Below are 27,975 nucleotides of genomic sequence, written 5' to 3'. Positions count from 1 at the left end.
CTGGATAAATAAATATGGCAACTCAACTTCATTCATAAATACAAAATTTTATTTGCACTTCATTAGTGTAGAAAGACCACAATGCTTTTCATACCACAACACTCAAGACACACCAAGTTATTCAAATACATAATTACTTATTTACCTTGACTAAACAAAACAGTGCAGTTTAATAAAAGATATACCAAAGATAGAGTTCACAAATTCATTATCAGACCAAAAAAAAAAAAAAAAAAAAAAACACACACACAGTCTAAGCTTAATCGGAATAAGCTTCACTGTAAAGGGGGAGTTTCATCATTACAAAGGTACAGAGTGTTTAGGCAAATACACATATGTTCTCTGATATAGTAAAATGCATCTCTTTAAAATTCCTTTAAACAGGATTTGTTTAGGACAGCAGCGTGTTTTAAAATCTTTTTCTATAGGTTCAAAAACACTTCTTTCTTTATTGAATCTTTGTAGTTCTTAAAAGCATAAAGGTACGTCCCTTAGGAAGCCATGAGAGAGATTCTGCGGCCTTAGGACCAAGTCAAATCCAACCCTCTAGTCATATTCTACTGTTACGTAACATTAATAAATAACCTTCAATGACGGCCATGAATGGAGCTTTGCTTCGTGGCAGAGACACTCCAATACTTCAGATGCTACCACGGGGGGAAATGTCTTGTAAATAAAGAAAAAGCACTTAAGATAGCTTTTTTCCAAAAAGTCTTTAGTTTTACAAATTTTCTTTAAAACAGTAAGCAAAGCACCACGTTCTCTCTTATCAGAGTATCTTCTGTCCTCATAATATAATTAACAAGGACAATTATATTATTTATTTCAAGAAACATTATACCTTTCATTTCTCCCATTCTTCATATTAGAAGTACTATGTTTCCCAGTGTATGTACACTAGACACTGGGGTAATGAATGAAATATAATAATTTGGAGGGAAATAGGTAACTTATAACCAAAACTTACCCAGGATTGCATATATGCATATTTACAAGTTAGTGTATAGCTCTGACTTGGATTACAAAGTGCGAAAGGAAATTGTCAAAATGATTGTAGTGCAGAATAGAACGTTTTTTCCCCTTTCCAGGAATCGTTTCCACTTTGTCTCTAAAGTAGGAAATCAACAGCATCGGACGTGTGGTCTTGGTGGAGGCAGTTCTGGCGGTATCTCGGGCTCTGGTTGTAATGAGAGGATACTATTGGACAACTCATTCCTTAAAATATCCAGAGGCATCTGAAGGATAAACAGAAAAGACAAATCCATGTTAACCTTAGAAGGTACACATACAGCTGACCCTTGAACATGGGTTTCAACTGCACAGGTCCACCTATATATGGCAGCAAGACCAACCCCACCCCCCACACTCCTACTCAGTGTGAAGACGACATTGCTTCATGAAGACCTTTATGATGGTCCACTTCCACTTAATAGTAAATATATTTTCTCTTCCTTATGATTTTCTTAATAACATTTTCTTGGCTTTAAGAAAGTCAAGTTATACTCAGATTTCTGACTATTTAGGGGGTCAGCACCTCGAGCCCCCTTGTTCAAAGGTCAACTGTAAATGCTTTCCAAATTATACAATTATATAAAAAAAAAGTATTGTTATTGAAAGTCCTCTGATCATTAAAGATCATTAAAATATTAAGCCAAAAAAAAGCCACGTTCAAGACACTTCATATCAACATAACAACGCCCAGCCTACTTAGTACCCTATGGTAGAAGAGACCAGATCAACCTCATAAACATGGATTTTCACAGAACCAAGTAAAATAAAAATCCATTAATAAATTTTAAAAATGGTCTGCATTCCAAGGAGTAGTTGTATACTTAAAAAGAAAGACATAACCTATGTTGGCAATTATATAAACTTTTTTTTTTTTTTTTTGAGAGACAGCATCTCATTCTGTCACCCAGGCTGAAGTGCAGATACAATCATAGTTCACTGTATCAAAAAGTAATTTTTTAGTTTTTTTGTAGAGATGGGGTCTATGTTGCCCAGTCTGGTCTTGAACTCCTGGCCTCAAGTGATCCTCCCACCTTCCAAAGTGCTGGGATTATAGGTGTGAGCCACCACATCCAGCCTGAACAATTATTTTATTAGAAGCTTCTGAATTATGTTTGAACTGAGCAAATTTCACTTAATAACATAAACTTCAGTTCTTATTAACAGTTTTTGAATGTAAGCCTAAAGATGCCTGAAGAAATCGCTGCTGCTCAATGAAGCTGTCCAGCAATTTTCTTGCAACTCAGCATCACGGAAAGGTCTTTGTAAGGAAGTGGCTCCCACCAGGGAGCAGAGCTGGAAGGGACGCGAGCGCGGCACCACAGGACTCTCTTCCGCTAAGACACCTGCAGACTCGGCTAGGTCTCCAACTGAATTCTCACAGGAAAACGGGTGGAAAAAAAGCAAATGTCAAATAAACACAGCACATTGCTACACCCGGTTTAAGTCTACCCTGCCATACCTTACGGCGAAGCGAGTACGCCATATACCAACTCCAAGCACACCAGAGGCCCCGGGCGGGAAGCGGCTGTCGGTACAGCAGGCCGGGTGCCCGTGGCCGAGTTAACAACCACACCTGGTTCTTGCGCCTGAGCACGACTACTATACTTTGGTTTCTAAATACAATATTCTCAGTAAAAAAGTAACAAAGGAAACAACAGGTTTCAGATGATATACTTTCATAATGTAGACTCCTTGGTTTCTAAATACAATATTCTCAATAAAAAAGTAATAAAGGAAACAACAGGTTTCAGATGATATACTTTCAAAATGTAGACTCTTCTTACCTTTTTCAGAATGTCATCGACAAGTTTCAGAAATATCTCGTCCACATTGAAGTTATCCTTGGCACTTGCTTCACAGAACCGCATCCCAGTTATTTGCTGTGCAAACTGAGAAGAAACACACACCTATTTCCTCTGTGTGGGTGTCACACAGACCAGCGTGCGAGCATGAGGCCTCTGGGTTCAGTTTCAAGGGAAGGGCTGGGATTAAGGGGTAGAAAAGCCCACTGATGCTCAAATATAAAGTTCACAAGTGTAGCACATTCTTACATTATAAGCAACTAGCAAAACAAAAGACAATCAAAATCCTTAAGGTGATGCCAGAACCTTCCAGTGAAACAACTTGCCTAAGTTTCTAAAAGGGTAACATATCTGACATTTAAAATGTGAATAGCATCATTTCTCCATGATTCAATCCTTAGCAAAAACCAAGGAAGTTTAAAGTACATTAAAGTAAATTATACAAGCAACTTTATGGCTTAAAATATGTTTCTCTGTATAAAACGTCAGGTTAGGTAATAATGCTGTATACACTAATGTGTTTTTTTCTCCCTCCATTTCAGAATGAATTTAAAGGAGCAGGAAGTCAAAACAGCACAAACAAATGAGGAGGATATGACTGAGTTATCACTGTATCAATCATTTCTTCGTAATTTTTAAAGTAAGTAATTTATTAAAAGAAACAGTACCTCAAGCGCTAAGCACAGTGTGTGGCAACCATGCCTCCCGCTCCCTCTCACCTTTTCCCCCTGCTGCCTGGTGATTTCTCTGTCCGTTTCACAGTCCAGCTTATTTCCAACTAAGAGAAGCTCTGCATCTTCTGAAGCATACTGTAGAATTTTAAAAGAAGCCACATTTCAAAGATGGGCATCGCCATACACTGACAGCAGAAATGTAAACCAATACGGTATTTTTCATTAATTTACATTTGTCCATTCACTTCCACTGTCTTTGAGGGTCTACCAGGTCCCAGGCAGGACTTGGCAGGGTGCGAGGCAGGGCTCACTACGTCTTAGAAAGAAATGGGGCACAAGCATTAAGAACCACAATGCTCTTGGCTGTTGACCCAACAATTCCCAAGACCCCTTCCTAAGGAAATGATTCAAAATGCAGGCAAAGCTCTGTACTCAAAATGGTTATCAACTGAATAAAACCTAAAAGTCAAACAAAATGGCTGAAGAATCAAGTTATTTCAAAAACACAGGCATTTAAAAAAACACATGCTGCAGAGGAACATGGAATGACACAGGAAGGACTCCGTGACAGAATATTCACAAATAAGCAAGACGTAATGCTAAACAGAGTGAAGCCAATTTGCTTTTTCAGGATGCCAGAGCTACAGATTTTTAATTTACGTTTGTGCTTTTCTTCATTTTCCAAATTTCTGTAACGAAGGTATCATTAATTTTATAACCAAGAAAAAAAGTTAAGCTACACTTTTAAGTTTAAAAATACATACAGGCACAATAAGATTTCTCTCTTTAAAAATGAAGTTAAAGTCTCTTGAGCAACTAATTGCGTATTTCTAGAAAGTTCTTTGAAACCGATTGCAACAAAAGGCACCTGAATGGTGTGGCCATCGCCCAGTCATGCAGCCAGGTGAGGAGTGCTGGCCCCTTATCAGGGAGCTGTGGGTCACAGTGACAGCACTTGCCGCAGGGCTGGGGCAGTGGGCCCTGCGCTCAGGAAGCACTCAGGAAATGATGCTGTCACTCAAGTAAGGTGAAAAGCAGCAGTTGATGACAAAAGGAGACAGCATTAGACCTCAAGACCTGGACACAGACTTACTCAAGTACCAAATGGGGTAGGATTTAGCCCATTTCTTTTGGTTTTGTATTCATCCTATTAGTTCTAAAAGTTTTAGACTATCAGGACTGTTCGCTTCTAATTTCCATAGGACTGCACTCTGTGACTTCCACATGAAGGGACATCAGTATCCACTGACATGCCAATGGAGAGCCCAGTATGACTGATGCCCAGTGCAGAGCAGGCTGGGGCAGGCAACCCACCTCAGGTCTGATCCAACCTTGCAACCCTGATCATAACACTTTTTTTTTAATTAAGAAAAAAAAAAGAGAGAGAGATGGAGTCCCACTATGTTGCCCAGGCTGGTCTCGACCTCCTGGGTTCAAGTGATCCTCTTGCTTTAGCCTCCCAAAGTGCTGGGATTACAGGTGTGAGTCACCACACCCGGCCACCAATCCTAACGCATTTTAAAGAGGCATACATCATCAATGACATGCTTGGTAAAGCTGCCAAACAAACATCCTCCAACGTTATCTAGCAGACAGGTTTAAATGCAATGTGTAGACAAAATCCAATTTATATTGCATATGCTTGTTATGCAAAGGAACTAAACATGAAATTACTGCACAAGGGGGAAAAACTCAAAATGTGGTCAACGGTATATCATCACATCCCACTCCCAACTGCTCTGCCTTCTAAATGTGTATTTGGGAACACGTTTCTTAGAGGAGAACCCACGGTTTACATTAACCACAGGGACGCAGGCTATCTGTATGATTCAATCATGAGCCAAAGGAGAACGCGAGCTCCTCTTGTTCAAAATGAGGAGCTAAAGGGCATCTGTAATTGCAAGGACAGATGTCCAGTGGGTGACGGAGGCGCGTGGGACATCCACAGGCACCGTGGAGAAGGCCATCTCTTCCAGGCTGCCACTCAGTGGATGTGCATGAGATGAGTGTCCACGTGACCTTTCCGCAGAAATGAAATGTCCTGTAACTATTCCACGAAAGCGCTGGATGTAGTGGAATGAGCATGTTTGGCCTCTGTAGTCTAGACAGTCCATGCTACCAGAATAAAAATCCTGATTCTGGATAAATTTAATTCTTCTTTGCCTCATCCACAATACAGGACTACATCCCTATCCCGAAGGCTATAATGGGCTACATGATGTTTAGTCTGTATAAAAACATGCTCAATAAATGTGTTTCTGCCACTTCTTTTAATAATGATTAAGACTCACAAGCAGAGAGTTCACACTGGACGGAAAAATGTAACATTTACCTTATCAATCATCTTCATCCATTTTGGCAAATCATCAAACGTCTCCTTCTTAGTGATATCATAAACTAATATGATCCCCTTGGCACTTCTGTAATAAGCTGAGGTAATGCTGTTGAATCTCTCCTGACCTGCTGTATCCCTAAGAAAAAGCAGCCAAAGTTAGTTCCCAAACAACGCCCAAAGTGAGCACCACCACACTGCAAAGCAAACACAGATTATGCTTCAGTTTTTCTGCGACAAAAGAACAAGAGTAACCCCTATTTCTCTTTGGCCTGATGACTACAATTAAAGAAAGTAGGAAAAATTCAGGTTGACTAAAACTATGACACACAAAATACCTTTGTATTTAACACCTAAATTAGATGAATGGAGATGAATTATGAACCGAGATCAACATACTCTCCTGAATAACTTTTTCCCTTAAGACAGAAAATCAGCAATAGGAATGCTAATATAACATCAAAATATATGATGTTTTTCTAAAATAAAATGGGGGAAAAGTTTTTAAAATACAAATTTCCAAACAATCCCTAAGAATTCACACTGTAGGTGATTTACAAAACCATTTGTTACACCCAAGAGCAACAATGTCACACAAGGAGCACACACTTTATACACATGCATGACCGACTCCACGCACGCGCACACACACACAGTAAGTGGTGCGGATCCTAGGACTATGAAAATGAATGCCCTCCAAGCCACAAAGAATTCATTTCTCGCTCACTAGCCACCACCTAGAGTGCTGGGGGCAGGCGTGGGGCACATGTGGCAGCTTACAATGACCACTTCAGACGAGAAAAGATCCAGTTACAACCCCAGCAGGCACAGTCAGGCTAGCAGCACTGGGTCTGTGGAGACAAGCAGGGCCAGCTCTTGAGAATGCCTCTGTCTGGGTCCGGCCACTGGGAGCTCCTCACGTCTGCACTGACATCTGTGCACACCCACTCCTGTCAGTGAGAGCAGCTTTTCTGAACTAGTTACACTCAAACAAAAACATCAGTAAGTCCCAATTACTTTTTTTTTTGAGACGGAGTCTAGCTCTGTCACCTAGGCTGGAGTGCAATCAATTATATGATCTTGGCTGACTGCAACCTCCGCCTCCCTAGTTCAAGGGATTCTCCTGCCTCAGCCTCCCAAGTAGCTGGGATTAAGGGTGCCCGCCACCATGCCTTGCTAACACTGTATTTTTAGTAGAGATGGGGTTTCACCACGTTGGCCAGGCTGGTCTCAAATTCCTGACCTCATGTGATCCACCTGCCTTGGCCTCCCAAATTGCTGGAGTAATAGGTGTAAGCTACCAGCCCAGTCTCCAATTACTTTCAAATCAAGATTTCGAAAATTAGAAAACAAGAATTTTCACAGCAAAAAAGATCTGAAAATCCTGTACACAGTAAAACTTTAAATTTTTTTTTTCAAATGAAATATCTTTCCAGTGTGAAATTTTGTGCAGAAATAAAGCATAAAGTAATTTTTTATTTCTTACCTCATACCTGAAGGACTAATGTAAGCCAACATTAGCTTTGTAATCAATGTGCTGGCCTTCTAGAATAAATCATAAGGGTACAAGGAAATTTAATACTCTAAATTACAGATGTGTACTTGACCATATTTCTTCCCCTTACAAAACCATAACTTCTGTTCTAGAAGGTTCTGAGTCCCCAATCTACTGCACTCAGAGGGAAACGGACATGGAGGGAGCCCAAGGAATAGTGAAGATGTGCCGGGAACTGGGCAGTAGGCTGCTTTTTCCCAATTTTCTCAGCTGGGCGTGTTGGTAGGAGCCTGTAATCCCCGCTACTCAGGAGGCTGAGGCAGGGGAAGTACTTGAGCCCGGGAGGTAAAGGTTGCAGTTAGCTGTGATCGCGCCACTGGTAAGAAACATTTAGTCTCTTCTCTCTGAAGCCAGCTACTTGGAGGCTTCATCTACATGATAAAACCTAGGTCTCCACAACTCTTTAGAGTAACCCAGACATTCCTTTCTATAGATAATAACTCTTTAAACCAACTGCCAATCAGAATATGTTTAAATCTACCTATGACCTGGAAGCCCCAGCCCTTTGAGCTGTCTCACCTGTCCAGATCGAACCACTGTAAATCTTACATGTACTGATTGATGTATTATGTCTCCCTAAAATGTATAAAAGCAAGCTGTACTCTTGACCACTTTGGGCACAGGTTGTCAGGACCACCTGATGCTGTGTGATAGGTGTGTCCTAAGCCCTGGCAAAATAAACTCTCCAATTGATTGAGACCTGTCTCAGATACTTTTTGGTTTATATCTTGTATTGTGATAAGCCTAGAAACTGTTTGAGAACCACTGCAAATTTCTAATTCCAATAAGGCTCAATGGAGAAGGCTTCCAATAGGAAGGACTGACACTCGCAAAGTGATTTCTTTAAAGACCATCTATGATTTAGCTTTACCCAAAGAACCCCAACCAAGTGCGCCACAGTGGAGTAAGCTGGGGGGCAACAGGCTCTTCCATGCAAGGCCACCAGAGCCTCTCATCCCACAGCAGGGAGTTCCTGAAAGGGGAGAACACTTCCCTTAGGCATTTGTGGGACTGGGTCCCTAAAAACACAACTTGACCATGTTGCTATAATTTATGGCTTTCTTCAGAGGAGACCTGTCACCAAATTAGTTTACATTAGTGATGCCTTATCATCAAACAAGCAGAAAAGCTCACTGGCAAATTCATTTCCACATAACGCGAAGCCATTTGCTTTGCCTCAGACGATGAGGATCCCCTGCTGCCCTGACTGGAAGGTGAGGAGGGCAGAGGCAGGTATGTTCCTGTCTACCCAGGTCCTGCAGTACACCATCAGTAGATATGCGCTGGTAACATGTTTAAAAATCAGAAAGGTGACGCCACGTCAGGCAAGACAAAGAAACTTCATATTTTGACCTCAGAACTGCAAAAAAAAAAAAAAAAAAAAAGGAAATCTGAAGAATATGATAGATGGAGACTGAATTTTTCAGGATTTCTAAAAGCAACTTAAAGACTATACTAATAGTCACCTTCAAGGCGGCTGAGAAGGAACAGAGTTGATCCCATTTGGTTTCCATAAAGGGTCAGTGAGTAAGATTATTTCTCTAATCCTAAGCATTTAGGGGTATACTTTACTGGTTCCAAACCAACTAAGAGTTAAATCTTTCAGAGGGTGGTTTACCATCCTCACAAGTTATAGCTTGTCTAAATCAGGCTTCAATGAAACGTTTTTAATGTTGAGAAATATTTTGTGCTATTTGATTACTGTTACGAAACATTTTCCATTTCTTTAAAAAGTTAAAAAAAATAAGCATTTTTTCTACTCTGAAATCGGTGGTTAACACAATATAGCTGAATCACAAATTTAAATAACAATCAGATTTAAGATCTTCAATAAGCATTTTAGGAATTACATACTTTAATAAACTTTTATTCTAGGCAATTTAAATCTGGTTTTCGGTATAAGTCAACTCACATGCACTTCTATACACATCGAATGACTTTAGAATCCAGAAACTGGAGGCACAAAACCAGAGAAATTACAGATAATAGGTGTTTTAATAAAAACAATCGAAGAACAGGGATAGTCAAAGCCAATTTTGATGTAGCTTAAAATGTTTTTGCATGAATAGCACACTTAGGAATCGTAGAAATATTAAGAACCTCAACATGAAGAAGTCAGCTGCCTCTACTGACTTTAAGTCCAATGTAAGGAAAGAGGATAGAAACCTCAAAATTCAAACCCTGAGGCAATCGTTCTAACGCAAATGAGCAGATTGGTTTAGTTTACAAAAATCCCAATGAGGAAACATGAACTAGTTCAGCACTCCCCATTTAAGCCCATTCCTTAAATGCCACTGTCTGGGCCTGGCTCTGAAGGCTGGGGGTAGAAAAGCATGTTTCTTTGAGAGACGATTCCATACTCCCAAAATATTTGAGCTGAGAAAGCTTTTATTTTCTATTCCTCTCAAAACTGCCTTTGCTTGATTTATTTCCCTTACATACTAAATTATCTGCTGTCATGTAGAGCCAAAGAATAATAAGTGAAATGCTAATTCCATTCAGCAAGTATTTCTTAAATATCTACTATGTGCCAGCACCATAAAAATCCCACACAAATCTCTACTTTTCAGAAAATTAGATCATATCAATGCACTGATCATGCTTTCACCTTTCTATGAAAAGGCAGAATCCTACTATTTCCCTCTTTTTCTTCACAAACCTGAGTTTTCACTGTAATGATAAGGAACGGATTTCTAGAGGTTTGCAAGTTTTTAATGTCAGCTCAATCATCGTTTACCACAGTTAGCATATGCCACCTTATTCTGATTTCTCTACCTGCTTTTTGTGCAAATTGAAAAATCCTGCAGTTCTGTTTTCCCAGTTTGGTAATACAACAATGCTTGGAGAATTCAAAGCCTCTTATTTGCTGTATTTAATACATCCACTTAAATTATTTAATTACTAATTTTCAGGGCATACACCAATTTAGGGTATGAAATATTCCCCCTCTTCCAAGCGGAGAACAAAAGGAACGATGCCAACCTAAGAACGCTGGTTAAAACAAAGTCCCCCAACACTGGACTGGTTCCACAGGCAGAACAAAGGGCCCTTATACGAAGCATTTCAATTCTGTGTTTGCCTAAAGGTAAGAGGCAACTTTCATGGCTTCAAGTCCATCTCAACACAACTCCAAGTTCAGTGTAAATAATTTCCAGGACACCATTTGGATATAAATTCATCAAACTACATTCTAGTCAACACGTTTTATTTTAGCTACTTACACAGAGTTCTAATATTCATTAGAAATACTTTAAAGTACAGAGAAGGGAAAAATGGTCCTTTTTCTGACCACAGATAATCAACTAACTGACATACGTGGCAATGACATAAAACGTGACGGAAAAATGTAACAGACACTTGCAGCTTTTCGTACTTTTAGCTTTTAGGAATCTACAGTGAATAACGCACTTCTTTCAACAAGACCCTCCTATGAAAACCGAATGGCAATGCTTTCATGGCAGTCTAGAAAATCGGAGCAGAGCTATCTATTATTAGCATAGCACAATCCACTGCACCTCCTTGAGGGACCGTTTCCAGCTACACAGGCGCCTCTACGCCCTCAGTGGATGAGAGTGAAACGACAACATGCCCACAACGAAGCAGATTACGCCAGCAGCAGCACGAGGGCTGCGCCTCACTCCAAAAGAAGCCACCCATTACTTTAAAACAGTAAAACAAGATAGAATCATGATTCTAACACTTCCTTTTTACCTACTGCATAGCAATAATGAAGAAAAAAGTTTTCATCTTTTACATAAAATATTCCAGAAGATAAAAATCTTATTTTGAGTATTATGTGACCAACAAAACGGCTGGCCTGTAGTAGATATATGAGTCACTGTTCAAAACCTCCCTGCAGGAAAAGACAACCCTGCAGGAAAAGAGTCACTGGAATATTCCACGTAGAAAACTTGCAATCAACCATTCCATAAGTCCAGTGCATGTCATTCTTCCTCCCTTAGTTACGCTCGCTGCCAGTGCTGAGCTGCAGATTTACAGAATGAAAAAGTAGTCAAGAGTCAGGGCAGAATCAGGAGAGGGAGGGGTCATTTGGAGAATGCTGTTCCATACAAGAGAAAAATGGTTTCTGAGTGCCCGCTGCTCTTCGCAGGACCACAGTATCTCACTTTTCACGTGGGCGGGATTCATTTTCTACACGGGAGGGGGCGGGATTCCATCAGGTAGGGCCCTCTTAGCTCAGAGTCCAGGGCACTGTAGTCAGATTCCAGGAGCGATCAATGTCACCAGCACAGACTTAGTGGGCAGAGCTCTAGGGAGGCACCAGGACCTCTGGACATACTTTATAAACCAGAATACTGCCACCAAAGATGAAGATGGAAGTATTAGTGCATTAATTAAGACATGTGCCACAGTCATCAGGCATGGCTGTCACCCATTAAGGCAGGTGTCACATATTCTAATACTGTTTACATCACTTTTGTGGGGCAATATTCTCATCAAAAAGTACCTCACACAGGTACTAGGAACAGAGAGAGGCATATCCCAAATCCTTTTGAAGATGGTTTTTACCTTACAGAGCTTATCATTAGAAACAGCAGCGTTTAAAAGCTGGGCTGCAATGTACAAAAAGTCTGCAGGACTAGCACAGGAAGAAATATCTATTTACTATTTATTTAAGTATTTAGACAAGGCTTAATGTTTCATAATCAAGCCAAAAACAAAAATATGCAGACCACACAACACAAAAGAAAACAAACAAAAAACCCAAATCGAAAAATCTCTCAAGTGTGTCATACAGTGAAGGGCGACCAAATGAAGATATTACCTCAGACACCTCCAGTAGGCAGGCACTGCGGCTCGGCTGCAGCTGCGGCCCAGACAGGGACACGGATGAAGAATGAAGACATGGCACTAACATTCAAGCATTAGGTGACCGATGATGCCACAGATGAAGCAGCAATTAACGCAGATGAAAGCAAACACACACATGGTGGACAAACAATCAGAGCTGAAGGTGACCTGCCAAGAGGAGTTAGTAAGCTGAGTACACCGCAGCTGTGGCATTCAAAACAAAACGGCATTCTCAGAGGACCTCAATGGGGCCACTTTTAAGCCACCGCCAGACCACCAGACCAGATCTTATCCCTTCTTCCACAGAGCGGTCGCTAGCACCTGCGGGCTGTTAACAGGTTAATAGCGAACAGAAAGCTCTTAGTGCTGAGTGCAGTTGTAACACAGCTGGTTGAGCCTCTCATTCCAACTGTGATTTGAGAAGGGGTCTGGATTCATTTCTGGTAGGCATTAGTGGGGGCTCACGTCCCGTGGAATCAGCAGCACAGCCAGAAGGAGTATGCCCACTCGTAGTAATAGTCACACTGTGCCAAGAAGCTCTGGAACGGTCTGCAGGGACCTGCCTTCAGATTGCGCAAATCTGGTTATGAACATATTGGGCTTTCTTTGACTACTATCATACAAAACGAAGACATGAAGACAAGCATCTGAGCAATCATTTTAGTAGTGACACTTTTGATATCACATAAATGATTTGAAAATAGAGGCAAAAAGTTACCATTAAGGTAACATTCTTCTGTCCACAACTGCTCCCCATGTGCAAGTGGCATATAACGTAACAGCCTTATCTAAATTCTCTCTCTTGATGGAAACACTGTCCATTTAATTTTAAAATGAGCAAAAGAGGAGAAAAGTAGGAGAGGCAAATCAGCTCAAACAGTTCATTTTATTAGACAAGTGCATGGACTGTTAAACACACAAAGCACATTACTGGGTGCAGACTCTCCCACTTACCAGATCTGTAATCTAATTTTCTTTCCTCTTAGCTCTACAGTTTTGATTTTGAAGTCAACACCTGTAAATAAAACAAATAAATGTGAAGCAAGAACAACAAAGATGCAATTTGTCATATAAAATAATCCTACTCGTGTATTTTGATATCATTATCAGAAAAAAAGAAAACCCCACGAAACTTGACATCACTTAATTCCAAGGAAAAGGAACTCTGCACCGGTATCTGTGACCTCCCATCTCTCACGCTTCAGTCCACACTGGGAAGGTCGGCCCATGTTATGTCTTATCCTGAGTAATTGGTCTAGTATTTGCTGTTCATAACACAACTTATTACTACCACAGTTCAGCACAGAAACCAGTTTAAAATTACATTTAATAACTATATCGACAAATAAGTGGCTTTAAAAGGGTTTCTCTGGGCAAATTCTTACATGGAACACTGGAAACTTAATCAAACTTAATCAACCTTAGTCAAACAGCCTTAGTCTGAATTTAGAAATTATTGTACTAAAAATTTCAGTCCTCATGAAAATTTTAGGTAAATATAAGCATAACATTATATTATCAACAGTGAGATTTAAAAATTTACTTTTATACAAATTAACATACCCAACTTTAATTTTTATTCGTTTCAATATTGCTAAGCCAATCATCATGCATCTTTCCTTTTCAGTTTAGCCTGTAAAGCTTCAGATATATTTTTAAAACCAAGTTTTCATTTATGTATGCTACCTTATATGCCCTCCAGTTATACAAAATGTAAATATTTCACAACAATATTTTATTACACAATTTTCACAACTAAGGCAAACAAAAGGGATGCTGGCTGAATTTAGAACTAGAGACACCTCCCCTACAGAAACGGCTTCCTGACAGCTTCCCTGGGACCCAGGGTGTAGATGATCCCAGTTCCCCGGGCCAGCAGGTGCCCACGTTTGTGAGTGGTACGGTGGCCGCAGAGGAACAGGCCCTGGCCATGCTCTGACTGCCCATCTCTGGGCACTGATGAGGTGCTGCAGTCAGATGGGGTTCTTGAGGGGAAGTGGAAGACATGTGACGGATTTTTGTAATTAGTAACACTGTGGACATCAATGCCACACAAAAGGCATGTTTACAGCCCTGGGGCGGTGTGTGGCCAGGGAGGCAGCCCTCCTGCCCCAGGAGAGAAGCTGCATGAATATAAAATGTTACAAGAAAACAAAGCCAGAGAGCACTACTCCATGTCAATTGTTAACCTCTCACATAACACATAATTTCAGATGTCCCTGAAGGAAAGCTAGTTAATTCAATTTCACTTTCAATTCTGGAAATGATTTGCTTTCCAAAGTCAAAGGAAGCTCAGACACTGCCTTGACCCAGGAGGCAGGTTCTGCATGATGGAGAACCTTGAAGAGAGTTAACTCAGCTGCAAGGAAACCGCAATTTCAAGTGTTACTATACAAGACACACAAAATAGCGTAGATATTTGCTATCTGGTTTAAAGCAGCACACTTTAATGACAAAACACTGTCTTCTCTATGTCTTCTTATTAACATAGAGTTAGGATTTCACTGCTGTCATGCTACTCTGTGATGGAATTTACTAATCAAATGCATAATCTGTGATGACTACTAGTCTATTTCACTTTTGTTTCCAATTACTTCAAGTAAGTTTGATTTTAAAACGTAATTAAAGCAGCTGTAACTTTTGTAAACCTTGTGGCAGTGGCTGGTACTTTATTGAAACGAACTGGCAGATGATACTTCTTTTGAGCTCTGCTTCAAATTGAGTAAGAGTCCCTGAAAGGGCTAGAGCAGATAACCTTTGTTTTGACTACACTGTTTTCTCTGCTAACATTGGAGTCTGAATATGTCAGACGGCCTTTTCCAACCAACTTGAGCAACTTATCCAACTCCAGCAGTCCTACACTAGGACTATTTTGTAACCACAAAATTTAATGAATAAAAAGAAAAGGCTAGGACATTAATATTCAAAATCAGGAAATAAGTGGTAACATTATCACTATGCGATTATAAACACATTATGAGTTCTAATAGGAAAACAAAGCAAAGATTACCTGACAATAAACAGGGCTAAGAACCTGTTTTAGTACTGAGTACTCACACACAAAAAGAAGGGAACAGACACCGGGGCCTACCTGAGGGTGAAGGGTAGAAGGAGGGAGAGGACTGAAAAACTACCTGTCGGGTCCTATGCTCACTGCCTGGGTGACAAAATCATCTGTACACCAAACTCCCACGACATGCAATTCACCCATGTAACAAACCTGCACATGTACCCCCTGAACCTAAAATAAAAGTTGGAAAGGAAAAAACAAAAGAAAAAAAGAATCTGTTTAGCCAAAATGAAGACTATCTTACAGTGAGTAGATGAATGACAATTAACAACACAACAGGAAAACACCCAGGGGCCAGATCTACGGTTCCGTGAGTAAAACCAGTTCCTTAAAACAGTCCTCGCTCTTACATGAAATACCCTATACCTATACCGTATCTAACAGCCATTACGTAGCCTGCAGTGACTGGAAACTTAATCCAATTTTTGGCTTAGAAACATACACCTGTATCAAAGTACACAACTAAACATTTCTAAAAACTTTCTTACATTAAAAGTCAAAAATATCCCTTAATATTGTCTATTTTAAATATTGGGATGTCATAGAAGTGATAATGATCCTCAATAAAAGGAAAAAAGTCGTCAATAACCTCAAATATCTGGCAGATTATTTAGGAAAAATCAACAGAGTTCTTGTCACAGAAGAGGAAATGTTTACAACCAACCAAGGGACAAAGGGGGTGGTGATTTCACTACTGTCTCCAACCCTGTAGAAAACCGGCTTCTCACAGGTATCTTGACGAAGGGAGGAAACACCATGCCCTCACTGCTCAGCTGACGGGGACAGTCCTTGCCTTCGCAAACCTCAGTCATACTGACCTAACGTAACACACCATGCACTTGGCAGAGCATCTTTCTTTGCTGTTCTCTCTTCTTCGAGAACCTCCTTGTCTGCCCAGAACCCTCTGAAGCCCTAGATTTCCCATCTGAACTCTTCTGATTGCACCCGCCTTTACTCTTGTCTTTATCTGTGTTCCAGTTCTTGGCCCTGAACTCTCTTCTAGCCCATATCACATCGTTCCTTCTGTGCTGGCCTCCCCCACAGGCTATGTGCCTACCCTCTGAGGATGCAGTCATCTTCAGCCCCCTAAAGTCTAGGACACTGCCCGGCACACAACGGCAACTCAATAAATCTGATGGCTGGAAATTGCTCCTTCTTCTCCATCAAATGCTGTATATGTAAGAAGAAATGTGACTTATTTTTGGAAAAAACAGGGAAATTCAGGACTGATTAATTAAAAAAAAAAAAAAAAAGGGCATCTGAGTAGCAGGTGTGGAATGGAAGCAGTGAACACAGGGGTGCCCAGCACACAGGAGAAATATGAGTGCGCGCAGCAACACAGCCTCTTTCCTCCTCCAGTTCCTCACAGGATGGGTCAGCCATCCTTGCTCACAGCCTCTCCCTACACACACTGATCCCAGAGGATTACGGTAACAGTTTCTCCATCCAGTCCCTTAGACAGAGAACTGGTCTACTAGGTGAATTATTCCGGTGAGAGGAGCTTGCTTTTCTTTAGGCTTACCAATTTTACGGAAGTCTTTCTAAAAGTATTTTAACAATGCTATCGAAAAGCACGCAGGCTACAGAGTTACACTATTATCAAAGGTCTTAGACTGCTCTATTTAAGTCAGTCTTTTTTTTTTCCCCCTTGAGTCCAAACAAACAAACAAACAAACAAACAAAAGAAGGCTTTGTCACCCAGGCTGGAGTGCAGTGGCAGGATCATAGCTGACTGCAGCCTCCAACTCCTGCGCTCAAGTGATCCTCCCACCTCAGCCTCCTGAGTCCCTGGGTCTACAGAAGCGCACCATTGCCACTAACTGATTTTGGTTTCTGTAGAGATAGCATCTCACCATGTTGCCCAGGCTGGTCTCAAACTCCTGGGCTCAAGTGATCCTCCTACCTCAGCCTCTCAAAGTGCTGGGTTTACAGGCATGAGCAACTGTGCCGGTGTCTTATTCTTGACCTTAATTTCCTTTAGTACTAGACATTGGACATCAGTCAAATACTCCATATCCAAGCCTCACAGCAGCCCAGTGATGGGGAAACTATTACCCCCTTTTCATACAGACATCATCATGAGCAGAGACAGGACAGGGTAATTTGCCTATAATCCTACCACAGGCCAGAGAAGCAGCAGAACCAAGACTCAAATTTACATCACTGCCCACAGTGAAAGGTTATTATAGTAGAAGTCAGATGGGTGAAAAAACAGAAAAGTGTAAGATGTTCTCAAGTGGCTCATAGTTCCCACAGCCAAGCTGTGAAGACAACGTCTGACTGCGCTCTGCCTTCTTGCTGGCTGTCTTTCACATACACGTTGTAGCAACAGCAGGAGGAATCCCTGGACTTAGTGCTTGTAAGATTTCTATGTTCCCCTTCACGCAAAACATTTGCACATTACTGTTTCTTTTTGCTGGGCCATAAGAAGTTACAAAAGTGAAAATGGCAAAAACACACAGAAACTTCTTTCTTTACACTCCTTTCAGGTAAAAAGCCTAAACACCACTGTGGTCCAAATCTAGGAGTACGGCTGAGTGGACTGTGCCCTCTTCTTCCATGCCCAGGTCACTTCTCCTCGTTCCACCAAAGATCTGGAGTTTGGACCAGACCATAGATTTTACTTAATACTTTGGAGAAGTTGAAGGATTTCCATATACTTGAAGGTAAGTCTCAATACAAACAGTGGTTGTGATGTCACTGCCAATTTATAATAATGACCTTAAGTTTTGAACAGTGGCTTTTCTTCGAAGGATGTATCTTACACAATGTTATCTAAAATTGGATGTAATATTCTACTAAGGGATTGGATTGTAAGCATTTTCAGTGAGTTGTGAGAAAATAAATTAAGGAACATGTTAAGGTTACAGAGACAGGCAAATCTAGCATTAAAAACAAGTTGTGTGGGCACTGAAAGGAGCTGGGCACATTCCTCAGCCCCCGGGCTCGAAACTCCCTGAGCCTAGCACAAACACATCCCATCCTCCCATCCCACCACCATATATCTCTCAAACTCCCTGAGCCCAGTATAAACACCACCTGGAAAGTCTCCGATAAGGGGACAGCCGTTCAAGGTTACTGAAAGCGCAGGAGCCAAAAGAATTTCTTTGTTCCCCTGCAACTTTCGGGCTATAAAAAGCAAACGCTCGCATTGTTCGGGGCCCTCTTGCATACTGTGTAAAGGAGGGACCAGGTTCGAACTTGTAGTAAAGATCCTTGCCGCTTGGCTTTGACTCTGGACTCTGGTGGTCTTCTTTGGGGAACAAACAGTCTGGGCATAACAGGCACAAGGCCGGTCTTCTGCCCAAACTCTACCACCTACCAGGGAAGAACTCAAAATGAATTCTCGTCCCATATAAGGAAAAGGGAATGTGGCCAGGCGCAGTAGCTCACGCCTGTAATCCCAGCACTTTGGGAGGTCAAGGCGGACAGATCACGAGGTCAGGAGATCGAGACCATCCTGGCTAACACGGTGAAACCCCATCTCTACTAAAAATACAAAAAATCAGCCAGGTGTGGTGGTGGGTATCTGCAGTCCCGGCTACTCAGGGGGCTGAGGCAGGAGAATGGCGTGAACCCAGGAGGTGGAGCTTGCAGTGAGCCGAGATCGCACCACTGCACTCCAGCCTGGGGGACAGAGCAAGGCTCCATCACAAAAAAAAAGAAAAAGAAAAAAAAAAAAAGGAAAAGGGAATGCAAACTCACTGCTAGTAGACCTGTCTTGTGACATCCTACTATTTAATATTATCTGGCTTTTCCTATCTAAGCTGTGTGGTAAGGATTTAAATAGAAACTAAGTACCATAACTAAAATATTTTGATCAACTCAGAAGCAGGTACTATTAAAATCCTAATGTTACCATGTGTCATTAAAAAAATGCTTATCCAGGCCTGAGGATGTCAAATGTGCATCCAGGTGTAAGCAGCTCCGTCCCCGCTTGCACTCCAGGGTTGGCATACTCCCACCGAGCAAATAAAGCCCACCCTGTACACAGCAGCACAAGGAGACAGCCTTGCACTTGACTGCAACAATGACCCACGGACTGCATCAGGGAGGGGAGGTCAGAGGGACAGTTGGAGGTCCTGGGCCTCCAAGGAGAGGCACGGCTGGAGCCCAGCAGAGCGAGTGGACAGTTCCTCTCACGGAAGTATATACGTATGAGAATTCCACAGAAAGGTGTATGTTCTCTTCACAAATCAAAAGATTAAGAACTTGTGGTGTTTGCTATATTTCAGATAATATTCTAAGGGCCTTCATTAACTTACTGCAATGTATATTCATTAACAGTATTATGAGATAGATATTACTGTCTACATTTTATAGATGAAAAAACGGAAGTCAGGGAAGCTGGTAGACTGCCTAAGGTAACCAAGCTGGTGAGCATGAGGGCACAGATTTGAACCTGGGCTGCCTGGCTCCGGGCCGTGCGCCTCCCCGTGCACTGTGCAGCCCCACCTGATGAACAAGAGGTAGAGGCTGGAAGGGACTAAGAACATACACCTAAGGCTGAAAAAGAACTCTGCATTGCTAGGCAAGTATATAAAATTAACAGTAAGACACGGTGGATGGCTGGCTGGCTGGGACAGACTCCATCCCTGTGCCAGGCGGCCTTCTCCACTCCTTGGCTTCAGACAAACTCCGATCTGAAATGCTACCATGTTATTTTGAGTTCCTGGTCAAAAGAGGAGAAGAATATTTAAAGGGAAGAGAAGAAAAAACTCATGATCAAACAGTGCATTGTTAACATTTTCTTCATACGCAAAAACTTGAACTTCGCTACTACTCAGAATGGATCCATGAAAACGCAGGGACTGTCAAACAGATTATGTTTTATCCAGGACATGTGATTACATTTTGAAATTTGTATCATCTGTATATATCAGTGTAAATCATTAAAGGGTAAGGATTTTTTTATGGAGTGTTTCAGAGTTTTCAGATCTACAGGATAAATTAGGAGAAGAGAATTATAAATTGCCTTTTCTATGCCAGACATGTAAGATATTTTAACTTCATTTATGCCTATACTGTGACATGTGAAGAAAGTGTAAATCCCGCTTTGTTTTTCTTCTTAAGACACTGAGGTAAGTTGCTTGCCTAAGGACAGCTGGCAGCCTGTCATGGAGCTGGAACTTACATGCAGGACTCTATGCCTGCCTCTGAAATCTCTTTCCACAAACACCATGGCTTGGGAAGACAGTGGTGGCCAAGGAGAAGGTGGAGCGTTTTTTGTTTTGAGACAAGGTCTCACTCTGTCACCCAGGCTGGAGTACAGTGGCACAATCACTGCTGGCTCATCTCCAGTACAGTGGCACATCTCCCTGGCTCAAGCGATCCTCCCGCCTCAGCCTCCCAAGAAGCTGGGACCACAGGTGTGCACCACCACACCAGGCTAATTTTTGTATTTTTTTTTGTGGAGATGGGGTTTCGCCATGTAGCCCAGGCTGCTGTTTTTTCAAGTAAAAAATTAAAAGTGAAAATTTGATTGCAGGTGTGATTGCCAGTTGACAAAAGTGTCGAGATCCTACCACACACGGCTTGAAGAGGGGAGAGGAGGCATGTGAAAAACACAAAAGCTCCTCATTTACAGGGGCCCATTACTTCGCCCAAGTGCTGACATGGAGTTGGAATTGCAGGTTGTTTGGTTAACCAGGCACCAGAAACCAAAGGTTGGAGTTTGTCATAGTTGGAGGGAAAACATTTTCTATGGAATCCAGTGCTCTGCTCAGCTTGTGTTGTGTTTCCCAGTTTTAAAAGTTTTTTAAATTTTTTTTATTTTTTTAACAATCACACTCAATTAAGGGCACAATTTTTGGTCTGTAGTTTTGGCTTTCCAAATACTTTCCAAATGTCAAAGATGTGAATTAAAGGACAAAAGGACGATAACTGTCTTCCTCAGCTGAAGCAGGAGGCGCTCTTTTCTAACACTTATTATTATGACTAGCTCCGTGACTCCCCTCCTCTCTGAAAAGGGTAAACCAGGTGTGAGCTTTGTGCCCAGGGGAAGGTCGAGCAGGACGGTGTCTTACATAAAGAGAAAATGCTTCTTAAAACTCTTTGTAGAATGACTACTGTACAAAGCTGTTTTCTTTACAAACTAACGCTTATTTGGAACAATGTATCTGGCACCCAAGGATAGAGAATAATTTGGACCTATCAGTTCTCAAAGGAACCTACTCTGCCTTCTACAGTCAGTTCCAAGATCCATTAACAGATGGCTTCTGGCAGATTCCACAGAGCAGAGGGAAAGAGGCAATCTCTAAGAATCTGGATCTCTGTCATGCATAATAAAATCTTTCTTCTTTAGTGTAAGTGCAGACAGTGAGAGAAAGGCTGAATGCACTTCAGCCAGGTCTTTAAATAGATTTTTATTCAACATAAACAACCTAACACCAACTAAATCTGCATGCTTTCTCTAAAAGATGGCTACTTTAATCCACAAAAGGGGACGTTTTATCAAGCCTCCCGGCTTGCATTAAGTTCATTAAATAAACCTGATCACACAACACACAGCATATGTGGGTATAAGAACTAAATGTTGGTTCCTCTCATGCTCACATCCCTGAGTCATCATGTTACATCATTTTGGCAGGGGAGTCTGTGTGAGGTTCTCTCCAGACGGAGCGAAACCACACTGCAGGGCTGCAGAGCTTGGGCTTTTGGACTGGAAATTCTGGACGATTTTCCTCAATTCTCTCTTAAGTGAAATATGGGCAGATTGGTCATGGCTTAGAAGACTGTGTACAAATACAGAAGAGCAAAATAAAATACAGTTAAGCATTTAAATCCAGTATGAGATGTTCATTTTGGGTTTTCTAACAAAAATCTCTGCCCTAAGTTTCCAGAATAAAGTACAAGTAGTCAATTTCCAGGTGAAGACCCTGGTGGACTGCACTTGACCTGTCATGCGACCTAACATTCAAGGGCAGACCTCCAGAGAGCATTTCTGCAGGAGATTCACACTCACCTGTTTCTCGGACCTCTCCATTCTGTTGCCAGCTCAAGCGCAGGTCCAAAGAAACAGAGTCGCTCGCACTACCCTACTTCCCCAGCGCAAGCAGTCTCAGGCCAAGGCCCCAAAAGTGGGCATCCTGAGTGCACCCTCGTGTCAAGACAGGCCAGAGGGGAGTCAGGCAGAGAGCACACAGGACTGCGGCCCGCAGCAGAGTTAAAGGGCTTCACCGAAGGGCTGCCATCCTTTAAGGGGGCCGGGCTGTGAAGTTTAGAGCATTGCCACACAATGAAAAAAATGAAGATAAATTTAAAGAAGTTTTGGCTGGGGGCGGGGGCTCACACCTGTAATTCCACCTCTTTGGGAAGCTGAGGAGGGTGGATCACGAGGTCAGGAGTTTGAGACCAGCCGGGCCAACATGGTGAAACCCTGTCTCTACTAAAAATACGAAAATTAGCCAGGCGTGGTGGTGAGCGCCTGTAACCCCAGTTACCTGGGAGGCTGAGGCAGGAGAACTGCTTGAACCTGGCAGGCAGAGGTTTGCAGTGAGCAGAGATCGCACCACTGCACTCCAGCCTGGGTGACAGCGTGAGACTCCATCTCAAAAATAATAATAATAAAAATAAATAAAAAACCTTTAAACTGTGATATCTTATCTTTCCTAATTTTTAAAAGTCATTTTAAGTCTTTTTTTTTTTTTTTTTTTTTTTTAATGTTCTAACTTGGTAAAATAAAGAACTGGCAATCCTGTCCTGGCCTCCAGCATTTTAAGGGAAACTTTACTACCCAGAAAAATCAGAATTCTGGTCAGATTGCCTTACTTTGACTTCTCCTGTATTCAAATATACCTATTTTGGTATGTAAAAGGTTTAAGACATTTGAATTTGAATGATGGAATATATAGATTAAAAAGCAGTTCTTGGAGCATTATTTTAATATCCAAAAGGCAAGTGACAAGCGATGACAGGGACACACTTAAAGAAAATCAGTTTCACTAATACCATAGGATAATTACGTCACTATCTTCACAGTGCTGTAACAAGGACCAAATTCTAAAACGAGGAAAGGGCTCCATCACGTCTGACCTTTATGTGTGTGAGCCATCAGTATTTTCAACAAAGCAAAGTCAATCTAACTAAGGAACAGACAGAAAGATAGTTAAAAAGAATTCACTTGCAGCCCTGGCCCTGACCACTTGTTGAGCAGCTGTGCCGCAGCAGATAAATTTCTACCTCTGTGAGACTTCGTGTCCTCATCTGTAAAATGGGGATAACTTTCAGGGCTGTGATGAGGCCTTCTGCTGGTGTAGTTAAGTGCTCACCATGTAGCAGTGACTACTAATACAATATTCTATTTATATGCACAGACAACTAAATCACTTATCCAAAGTCACAAACTAGTTAGTGGCAGAGCCTGGAGCAAGAATCCACATTTCTTATTACTCTAGTGTTCTTCCTAGCATGCAATGCTGTTGGAGCAAGGGTGGGGGTAGGTTTTTAACAGGTAAAACCATTTCAAACTAAACAAAATTAAACAGCTTCCAACAGTAACACAGAAATAAAACAAAGATGGACAGATATATAATTTTATGGAGTTTTTTGAAATATACTTTTAAAAAAGCATATTTACCTGTTTATGCTAAAACTAGTGGGAGTCAAACAGAAGGAATCAAGATCAAGAATTCGGCATTACTAGATAGAAATGGTTTCTACAGCTTCACTTAGGAAGTAATAATGTCAACTTGCGAAAGCACACACAGATTCATGGAGGATACGTATGCTTGTGATACAGGCACTGCTATGAGAAAAACAGTGGACCAGGCACGTTAGTTGTAAATTTCTTTGGTCAATTACTTTTTCTGTTTCTCAAACTTTGAAAAGCTACTCTTGTACTTTTAAAAAGAACTTGTAAATTATAATCAGACTAATTAAATTCCATGAAAACAAAATCCCATTTGAAAATAAGAGACAATTCCATCATACAATTTCCATTAAATAGGCCAATTAGTAAACACAATCTCTGTTTTTCATACCCTTGTGAATTTTGTGTATCTTTTAAACCAGTTTCTGATGTGATTAACAATAAAAAAAAATCAACATTTTCTTCATTTATAATTGTACATAATAGTTCATCATCTCGAATCCCTAAGGACTTCCACTACAGATCTTTTATAGAAAGTTCAAATGAATCCCATTTACTTTAAAAGGGCACTTACTGGTCAGCAGGGGCTCACTCACGCCTGTAATCTGAGCACTTTGAGAGGCCAAGTGCTTGGGACTAGGAGTTTGAGACCAGCCTGGACAACATAGCAAGACTTCATCTCTATTAAAAATCAAAAACGGGCTTGGTGGCACACACCTGTACTCCCAGCTACTCAGGAGGCCGAGGCTGGAGGACTGTGTGGGCCTGGCAGGTCGAGGCTGCAGTGAGCCATGATCATACCACTGCACTCCAGCCTGGGTGACAGAGCAAGACTCTGTCTCAAAATAAATACATAAATAAAAATAAAAAGGCACTTACTGCAAACACTCTCCTAGCCTCGGAATTACACAATACTACCACTTTAGTGAACCGTCTTGGTCCAGGCACACTCGGGGACTCTTCTCTGGGCCATGCTGTGAGGCTCACCATCTTTCCCAGACGGCTGTCGTGAGCAGCACACATCCATAAGCCCTGACAGGGTAGGGAAAACTCCCACTGTGGAAGAGACTCTTGCTCTATATGGAACTCACTGTACTACATGAAGATCAAACTAGAAAAACCAGCCTGGGAAGAACACTGTGAGCTAACTGCTCAAACGGTAACCGTTCAGGTGAGGCAAGCACAATTCTACACCACACCCGCTACCATATTTAATTTGCATGTTTCTAAAGGAACTAGAGGAACAAAGTTATCTTCAAACATTCCAATGACGAGGAAGCCTTCTGTGCCCAGGCCTCATCCCTAGCCCCGACTGGAGATGCTTTCACTGTGCTCCCAAATATCCATACACATCTGTCACTGCCCTGACGAGCGGTCATGCAGCTCCCAGAAGCTCCGATCCACTTCTGGGCAGAGCCCGTGTCCCATTTAACACTGAATCCCCACTGGGTAGCGTAACACCCAACACACAGTAGGTGCACAACAAACGATCTGATGAGTGGAGGGGAAAAGCAGCTCTGAAGCAGAAACTGAAGCGGAGCTGGTCAGCTTTCTCAGTGTCTTCACGCTCTGCGGCAGGCCAGGGGCCATGATCATTCTCTGAACATCCCACAGTTAGAAGCATGCACTGAGTACTAGAGTACTCCAGTATTCCAGGTATTATAGGCTACATGTGAAGCAAACAAAAATGAACAAGACAGAAATTCAACCACACTCAGTAGGGAGTATGTGCTCGGGTAAGTGCATGTTTGTTAAGGGACACAGAAACAAACTGCCTGGTCTCCTTGCCTCCTGGTTTCTTCCTTATTCGCAAACATCCTATGCAACTCTGCCAAATCAGTTTCACTGTTTTCGTGGCAATGCCTTACTAAGAAGATTTTGGTTCCAGGTGCCCATAGGATAGGGTCCACTCTCCTCAGCATGGCAGTGAAGGTCTCGCAGCATCCATTCCCAAGTCCCCTAAGGACCCCTCCCCAGAGGTGGGGGGCTGCTCCACTGCTGCCAGGCTTAGAAAATCCTTCTTCCTCTCTCCTCTTGTGCATTCTAAAGCACACCTTTGCTCATCCATCTCACCTTCCATCCACTGAAGCTTTCAGTTACCCACCTGATTTCTCTTCATCACACAGCGCAACTCTATTATCCCTCATTTTTATATACTGAAGTACGCAGCCATAAAAGATTGACAATTCTGAATTGAATTTAACCCTGCTTTATTTATGTCAGGTACTAAACCACCTCTCATTTGATGGTTTAACAACTCCCTGTTCTCTGTATGATCTACGACTGGATATTTGAAACAGGTATAGTTATGCGACTCATTTTAATACCATATACCCAATGCCAACATTTTTAAAACATACGGTACAGACATCACAAATATTTCCAAAATGATCCATTCCAAAAAAGCATTAAGGGAAGTAAGTTCTTGAAAACAAAACAAAAAGACAACACAAAAATTGGAGGTTTAATTTTCCAATAAGACACTTTGAATGTAGTACTGTTTTGTTACATGACAATTTCAAACAAAGTCATCTCAAAATCGTACTGACAGCCTTGGAACTAACACTGGTTATAACACTATTAATAAACAGAATTACATGAAATTATACTTTCAATTCTGTCTATCAAATCTCCTGACTACTCAGTTTCTTGGACCGCCCCTGGGGAAATCTCTCACTTCCTATCACAGAAGGTGACTGCCCTTTAAAGAATGGGGTTCTCCTAGTTTGGACATCTTTTAAGGGGTTTTCCACAGAAGGAACTGCTACCCACATCCAAGTGACAAATCTCAATGTCAAGTCCTCTAAGCATGACTTCATTAAAAAAATTTCCCCTGCAGTTTCCATTTCAGATACGCGGCTATTCTCCTCCTTGACCCTGGAGCGTTCCTGTATTTACTTTACTCCTGTCCTTCACCGAAAAGAGCCGCACTGGACGAATCAGCCCCACGCCCGCCAGTCACCGGGTTGTTTGAGGTCATGGATAAATACAGCTGAAGTTCCTCTGCCCCGTACTTACGGCTAGCATGAGAAACTTACTGTAGTTTTAGTCTTAACGTTCTCCATAGGTGACTTTAAACTTCATTACTTCTTGAAAATGGGTTCAAAATAAGAAAACTGCCCTGGTTGCGAAGGGATCACACCCGCAGTAGACGGCGCGCGCTGGCGTTAGTGGGCCGGGGCGGCCCGGGCAAGAGCGGCCTTCGGCGTTCACTCCCCTGCCTGCCTGCGCCCCACTCGAACCCAGCCTTTTCTTGGGCGAGGACGCAAAGGGTCGAAGTTTCCATGGAGAGCCGCCCCCACAGGCCCCAGGGGCTGCCAGGACCTCTGAGGCAGGGCCGGGGGCCAAGGGCAGGTCTGCACGGAGGCGGCACGAAAACCTCTGCCAGGCTTTGGGATCGGGATGCAGGGCCCTCCAAGGAGACCCCCGCCCCCAGTTTCACCGAGAGGCCCATCCCCGTCTGAAAGGCTCCCAGGCTCGATGAGACCCGAAGCCCCTGGGGCGAAGGGCACCGGCCCGGGCGCCAGGAGGCCCGGCCCGGGGTCGCCGCGGCGCCCTTACCCACGGTGGACTTGCAGGCCTCGCAGAAGGTGTCGTCGGTGAAGCGCTCCATCAGGCTGGTCTTGCCCACGCCGCGGGAGCCGATGATGATGACCTGCAACTTGAAGTCGGCAGGCCTGGGGGGCTGCTTCCTCCGGCGGCCCTGGCCGCCCGACAGCGCCGGGGAGCCCGCGCCCAGACCGCCGCCGCCGCCGCCGCCCCCGACCCGCCTCTGCAGCGCGGCGCCCGGATCCATGCACGCATGCGGCTCCCGCTCGGCCCGCCGCCCGCCGCCGCCCGCCCCCCGGCCGCGCGTCCCGGGCCCCGGCGCCCCCTCGGCCTCCGCCGCGCGCGGGGGGTCGGCCCCGGGCTCGGCTTCCGCTCGCTCGAGCGGCTCCGGCGGCCCGTGGGCTCCGCGCTGCAACTGCGCCGCCGGCCGGCTCTCGGCGCCCTGGTCCCCTCCTCCTCCTCCTCCTCCTCCGCCGCCTCCGCCGCTGCCGCCGCCGCCGCCGGGAGAGGAGGAAGGGAAACAGCTACTCCGCAGTAGCGGCAGCAGCATCCCGGACGAGGAGGGGCAGGAAGCGCAGGC

At 42.8% G+C, this 27,975-nt stretch overlaps 1 protein-coding gene and 1 long non-coding RNA gene across 2 annotated transcripts in view; one reads left to right on the top strand and one right to left on the bottom strand.

The window, feature by feature from the left end:
• LOC114673856 (uncharacterized) overlaps positions 1-3,963 on the top strand; it is a 32,638-nt gene extending 28,675 nt beyond the window's left edge. Inside the window, exon 3 of the long non-coding RNA XR_003724711.2 lies at positions 3,356-3,963. This is a non-coding gene — a long non-coding RNA (uncharacterized LOC114673856). The remainder of the gene's footprint in view (positions 1-3,355) is intronic.
• On the bottom strand, positions 28-27,975 carry RAB12 (RAB12, member RAS oncogene family). Its single transcript, XM_001118552.5, has 6 exons — positions 27,408-27,975; positions 13,141-13,201; positions 5,820-5,958; positions 3,533-3,622; positions 2,796-2,900; positions 28-1,235 (listed from the first exon to the last, which is right to left on the bottom strand). Exons 1-6 carry the CDS (start codon positions 27,943-27,945, stop codon positions 1,122-1,124), a joined length of 1,047 nt encoding a protein of 348 aa, XP_001118552.4. The 5' UTR covers positions 27,946-27,975; the 3' UTR covers positions 28-1,121.

This window comes from Macaca mulatta, chromosome 18 (assembly GCF_049350105.2).
Source record: "Macaca mulatta isolate MMU2019108-1 chromosome 18, T2T-MMU8v2.0, whole genome shotgun sequence".
Lineage (NCBI taxonomy): Eukaryota > Metazoa > Chordata > Mammalia > Primates > Cercopithecidae > Macaca > Macaca mulatta.
The sequence above is the reverse complement of the archived record's forward strand: the minus strand, read 5'-3'. Positions and strand labels throughout refer to the sequence as shown.